The sequence below is a fragment of the Onychomys torridus genome, chromosome 1 (assembly GCF_903995425.1).
Source record: "Onychomys torridus chromosome 1, mOncTor1.1, whole genome shotgun sequence".
NCBI lineage: Eukaryota > Metazoa > Chordata > Mammalia > Rodentia > Cricetidae > Onychomys > Onychomys torridus.
Genome location: NC_050443.1, coordinates 105672264 through 105678678, shown reverse-complemented (window position 1 = coordinate 105678678; position 6415 = coordinate 105672264). Strand labels below are relative to the sequence as shown.

Here is a 6415-nt window from a genome sequence, read left to right as displayed (position 1 = left end):
AGGGGTTGTATCATGTCCTGGGGACTAATTGCCCGTGTGTGTGTGTGTGTGTGTGTGTGTGTGTGTGTGTGTGTGTGTGTGTTGAGCCTTGGAGTTCAGGGGAGGCAAGTGGAAGCCTGTGTGTAAATGATAAACAACCTGGCTTAGTTTGTATGAATGTGTGTTTTCCCTAACAGATGATGTAAAGGGCTTGCGCACAAGACTCCTCTCTCTCTCTCTCTCTCTCTCTCTCTCTCTCTCTCTCTTTCTCTCTCTCTGTCTGTGTGTGTGTGTGTGTGTGTGTGTGTGTGTGTGTGTGTGTGTGGTGCTGATAGTTTTCTGTTCAGACACAGCCATTTGCGCTGTGAATCAGACACTAGTTTTGGGTGGGTATAGATACCTGTTTCTAAGCTACCTGGAATATGACTGTATGTGTGTGCACGTGTGCATCCTTAGGGACTCTCTACCTGTTTCTGTTTCTGCTTCTCACAGGCACACACTGTCTTTAAGGACATGATCCCCAGGTTTGTTTCTTCACACTTAGTTGCTCACGCCCTCTCCTCAGAACAGCAGCCACACACACACACACACTGCTCCATCGGGAGTGTGCAAGTGGTACTTTTCCCTCATGAGACCGTCTGACAGGGGAACACACCAAGTCTTCCCTTTCTGTTTCTGCCTGATAGTAGTACCAAGCCTTGGACAACTAGCACGTCCTAGTGTGTTCACAAATGCCGAGGCTGAGGGAGTTCCAGAAAGGTGGCCACACGTAGGTGCTGGGGCCTCACACATGAACAGCATGGCGCCCATCCTGGGCCACACCCATTTGCACATAAACTGTCTCCTGGGAGGAGTGTGGTGGGCCTAAGGAGGTTAGATGTCAAGGGCTGCTCCAGGCTGGCGGGAAACCATGGCATTTCCCCTTCCTGCCTCTCAAACTCACCTCAGAAGCTCTTGCTTGTTCTCACTGCCGTAGCTGATGCTCTGGACTCTTCCTCAAGAGACTTGGGCTTGGGCAACTGGGTCTCACACATACCTGTTGGCTACTACTTAGGGCCATCCTTGAATCTGTCCCTCGGACATGTGTACTGCTGAAACCACAGCTGGCTGACAGGGGAGGGTGAGACAGGAAGTGACTGTTCTCTGGTGGTGAGGAGTGGAGGAACCCTTTCCATTGTGTGGACGTTTTGTGGGTTCTCTGGGAGTAGGCAGGCGGTAAATGGGATAAAGGGCAGTGCTAGAAGTCCTGTGAACATGTAGGTGGCACACAGAGGTGCATATGCCCTGCCCTGGAGTAGGGGTAGCCATGTGAAGTGTGTGTGTGTGTGTGTGTGTGTGTGTGTGTGTGTACACAAGCACATGCAGAACTGGGACAGATGGAAAGGAAGAGACTCTGCAAAGATGACTTCCCTGAGGAAAATCTTCTCAACAAGCCCTGACAGCTGAGCTCTTTCCTTCTTTCCTGCCTGGATGTTTGAGCTGTTCACCTGACGTGTGTGTGTGTGTGTGTGTGTGTGTGTGTGTGTGTGTGTGTGTGTCCACAATGTATGTAACCCCCAGGTTAGCTGTGCTGAGGAGGGAGCCTGCCTCTCCCATTTCCAGAATACTCTTTGGCAGGACAGGAGTCCACCCAGAGCCTCCTGTCCCCATCCTTGGCTTCTTTGGAGACGTCAGAGGAGGCCCCAGCATCCATCCCCTTCTTCCTTCAGACCAGCCAGAACTCCTTTTAACCCAGGTGTTTCTAGCAGCCTCCCTGACACCCCAGTCGTGGTATTCACAAGGACAGGACTGTGGCTGGCATGCTGCTTCTGCCTCTTTGAATGGCACTGGGCTCAGGGCTGCCCACCACTGGGCTTCAAGTGGATCAGCAGTCCCTGAGAGTCTGCTGTAACCCAGCTTTCTACAAGACCCACACATCACATGATGGACGTGCTTATTGGCCACTGTCCATGTGTGTCCTGGATGACTGTCTGGGGGCTGGTGTCTTTTGCATGTTCTCAGATAAGTGTGTGCCGCCTGCCCTCCACACACCTAAAACCGACACGCCCAAATGTGCCCCTTGGTGGTCCTAGGCCCACGCCCGGACTCAGTGCTTCCACTGTCCCTTCCCGGCCTCTCACAGCACACCATGTGTCCGTCTCATGTGCCCGTGGGTCATCACACTCTTGTCATGCCTTGAGCGTGTACACATGATGTGTTCTATGCACTCACCCTGCCCTACCCACCTCACAGAGAACAAGATGGTTGGTCCCTAGCTCCTTCCCCACACCTGGCCTCCCCCGATGCCCTGCTGTGCAGCTGTGCGTGTTGGTGTGTTTCTGTGCCGCTGGCGTGTCCTGTGACGTAGCCATGTTTGCTGACATGAGCCCCTGCCCCCTTCTCTTTTCTCCACTGGTTTCTAGAATTCTCTCCCTCCCCTCCCGAGGGGACAGGACTCCTGGGGCCTGGCTGGGGGCCCAGAGCCTGGCCACCCTCCTGTTAGCCTTCAGTCTTATTTCTCTCTATTGGTGACCAAGTTGCAAATGGATAAAATACAGGAAATTCTGACCCCTGCCCCAGACCTGCATGTCCTGTCCTCAGAGTCCCCGAACCCCATCCTGGGCCAGGTTGGGCCTAGTGGGACGGGAGAAATAGCAAGTAATCCAACAGCGGGTTTGCTGTGTGCTCACTTCCTTCTGTCCCCACACGGGACGGGCGCCGTGGTGAGGGGACACACTGGGGGTGGGGCTGAGCAACAGGTAGACACAGACTTGGAAAAGGCTTTTTAATCCAGGCTTGGCCAGATACAGCATGGTCGGCATCCTTGGCAGAAAGCTAACAATATCACAGGAGCTGAATTTGGTTGGAGAGGCAAGGCATGGAAAATCATTGATTTCTTCAATTTTCTTTAAAGCAAATTAAAAGATAAATGTCTAAAAGACATACACTTAAGAAAATGATGGGCCAAGCATTGGTGGTGCACGCTTTTAATCCCAGCACTTGGAGGCAGAGCCAGGCGGATCTTTGTGAGTTTGAGGCCAGCCTGGTCTACAGAGCGAGATCCAGGAAAGGTACAAAGCTACACAGAGAAACCCTGTCTCGAAAAACCAAAAAACAAACAAACAAACAAACAAAAAACAACAAAAAAAAGATGGACCTATAACCTCTTAAGGAGAGCCAGATGTGGCAGAAGGCAGGTCTGAAGACACCTGGAGTAAGCAGACCAGCAGGTGTCTGGGATCTTTGCCCCTTCCAGCTTGAGAAACTGGAAATGGGAAGGGGTAGTGGGACCATCAGGAATCAGTTGGGACCAAAGATATGCCTGTCCCCAACCCCTGTCCTAGAACTTGGAAGCTGGGATAGTTAAAATGTGGCAGGGTCCACATCACCCATGCAGTCAGGCACCGCAGCCCCAGCTTCAGAAGGCAGCCACTTCTCTCCATCCAGTTCTGAAGCTCAGGATCTTGAGTATGCACCACAGCGGCCTCCAGTCCCTGGCCACATCACCTGGCCGAACCCTCCAAGGCCTGCACCCAGTGAATGGTGCGGGCCTTGCTCTCTTCCCATGAGAAGATGGGCTTATAGCCGAAATGGCGCTGTGCCTTGTTGGTACTGACAGTAAAGGTGGTGTTGGCCATGGCCAGAGTATAGGGGTTCAGCAGGGGTGTGTACCGCACCAGTGGGCGGAGCAACCACTGCAGGAGGGCGTTGAGGGTAGCCAGAAGCATTAGCAGCCAGTAGGGTAGAAGTGGGTGGGTGCCTATCAGCCTAAGTCCACAGGGACCCAGAAACTCCATGTTGAAGTCCTCGTAGCTCTTATAAGGTGACTTATCATAGCAGAAATATACCTGGCCACCCATGAGCGCGGCCCGCTGCTCCAGTTCTCGGGCCACCAACAGGTGCATCCAAGCCACATTGCCTACCCGGAGGGAGGGAGGGAGGGGTGCCACTGAGGGCCCTTGGTCCAGTCCCCTATTCGGCCCCATTAGATGCTGCCAAACCTCACTACTGGCTGGTCAGGGTTGCCGCTCCCCCAGCCCCTGTAGCCACAGCCCTGCAGGGGCCACTTGGTTTCTGTACAGATGCTGCCCTTTTCTTTCTCTGGAGAACTGGCACTCACATGCTTCGGTGCCCAGCAAAACCCAGGACACAGTTTTACATCAGCCCTCCCAACGGGCATGGATCCTTTCTCTTTTGCAGCCCATGCAGGAAGTGCCCATGTGATCACTGTCTGCCTGAGCCCTCAGAGCCGGGGGGACCCTCGTGGCTCTGCCACTTTCAAAGCCAGTGCTCTTGCCTTGCCCTCGGCCCCCCTTTGCTTTGCTCTGTCCTTACCAACATAGACCCGACCATGCTCCACAGAAGCTGGGATGGCCCGAAACAGCCGACCTCCAAAGCGCAGGCCCTGGTTGTAGAAGTCTCTCATGACCTGATGACCTTCACCATAGATGCCCGTGGGTCGAAGGGCACATGTCACCAGGGGCAGCCCTCCATTGACCTGGTGGCAAAGGGAGAATGTTGGAGCACAGCCCTCTAGCCTGGCCACCATGGGGTGGCGATGAAGCTTGGGTTCAGGGTCTGCTTCTGCCTTCACCCCAAGCCCTATCCTGGCAGCGTACCTTTCTTCCATTGGCTTCCAGGACCAGTTGTTCAGCAAGGGCTTTGCTACAAGGGTAGGGGTGCCTGTGGACTGCCTCATATGGGGTGTCTTCATCGCCCCTAGAGGGAGAGAAAAGACTAAGTGCTGGAGGGAAATGGGCTCTGAAGTGAAGCAGGGCTGAGCTTACCTGTAGAAGGGGTGGCCCTTGACGTTAGGCCCCACAACTTCCATGCTGCTTGTGTAGACCAGGAACTGAGTTCCAGTCCGCACACAGGCCTCAATCACATTCTGTGTGCCTGTGAAGGAAGGGACAGATACAAGCTGTGTCTTCCTGTCTCAGCATCTCTTTCTGCTCCTACCCAGTGTCCAAGGAGAACCACCGTAGGTGAGGAGAGGGTGGGCAGCAGTGATGGGGCTGGGTTATGAGCAAGACAGCCTCGACCGGATGCTAAGGTCAGGTCACACACTAAGGAAGGACAGGTGTCCCGCAAAAGAACAGGTAGGTAGCTCCTCACCTAGCACATTCACTTTGTGGATGGTCTTTGGACTGGCCTTCCCAAACACATCCACCAGCCCAGCTGTGTGGATGACCACATGACATCCAGCCATGGCAGCTGCCACCTCGTGGGCCTGAGTCACGTCCCCCTGGATGGCGGTCACCTGCACAGGCCCTGGTGAAGAGGCCCGAGGCGGTGTCAGAGCTGAGGCCTGAGCCAGCTGCTGAGTTCAGCCTGTATGCCCCCAGGGGCCCACGTGTTCCCAGTGACTCACCCATCCCATGTGTGAGCTGGAGAACAGACACAGGAATCACCTTTTCCACAAGTGGCGGTACCCCAGTTTGGGGAGGGATGGGGCACCACACCCTCCCACGTTAGTACCCACTGCAGCAGTCACCTGTTTTCAGCTCCTCCAGCCAGGAACCCAGGTGCAGGTCAAAGACACGCAGCTCCCGGAGCCTGGGCTCCCGCTCCAACAGCATCCGAACAATGTGCTCCCCCAGGAAGCCACAGCCACCTGTGACCAGGTACACCAGTGTCGGCACCTGTGCGGATCCCGCCATGCCCAGCTGTGGGAAGAGAATCTAGCTCACTAGAATGGCCTGACACCAGCTGCTCCAACTGTGTGATTCCTAGAAGGGGTCCAGCGGTGGGGCGGCGGTATGGTGCAAGAGGGCGAGCAGCAGCTGTCGGTGCGGTTGTGTGCTTTTAGCAATCAGGCTGCCTGCCCTCCTGACCCTAACTGCTGAGTCACTAGGATTGGATGTAGAAAAGGGTTAGGGGTGGAGATGGATGGAAACACTGACTGGGGGAGACTAGAGGAGGGAAAAGGCAAAGAGTTGGATAGCAAGGGTTAAGGGGTGGTAAGGGCTGGCACTGTAAGAGAAGGAAGGGCCACCTGGGGCTCAGTACCATCTCTGCCTACCTGTAGCTAGTCCCAGGGAGTCCAAACTGGCCACTGGGAGAGGTTGTGTCCAGGGCTGATGGGCCAGCTAGCTGCACACAGGCTTCCTTCCTTCCGCTTGCTCCTCCCTCCTGGCTCATTCCAGGAAGGAGACCAGCCTAGCCTCCACCCCTAGGGGCGGGCAAGGGGGTTTGGAGGGAATTCTCTTGCCAGAGTGCCCCCTGGTGGCCAGTCCACTCTCAGTGGCTGGCGGAGGACAGAACCTGCACACTTGGTGATGACATGTTTGGGGATAATAGGGTCATCACTGCTACCTGACCTTGGCTCTTCCCTCCTGCTGGTTTTCCCAGTAGGCTGGAGACCCAGCACCAGCTGTGGTTCTGGGGAGAGAGGAGGGAAGCCTGGTCTTGGTACAGCTCTGGCTAGCATCCGTGGGGAGATACTGGCATGGTGTTG

The 6415-nt window shown here is 55.1% G+C and overlaps 1 protein-coding gene across 1 annotated transcript; it reads right to left on the bottom strand.

Moving 5' to 3' along the window:
• Positions 1-3062: 3062 nt before the first annotated feature.
• On the bottom strand, positions 3063-6105 carry Hsd3b7 (hydroxy-delta-5-steroid dehydrogenase, 3 beta- and steroid delta-isomerase 7). The gene is made up of 7 exons (XM_036194086.1): positions 5981-6105; positions 5453-5624; positions 5074-5229; positions 4746-4854; positions 4578-4677; positions 4294-4456; positions 3063-3877 (listed from the first exon to the last, which is right to left on the bottom strand). The coding sequence occupies exons 2-7, from the start codon at positions 5616-5618 to the stop codon at positions 3462-3464; spliced, it is 1110 nt and encodes a 369-aa protein (XP_036049979.1). The 5' UTR covers positions 5619-5624; positions 5981-6105; the 3' UTR covers positions 3063-3461.
• Positions 6106-6415: the final 310 nt, after the last annotated feature.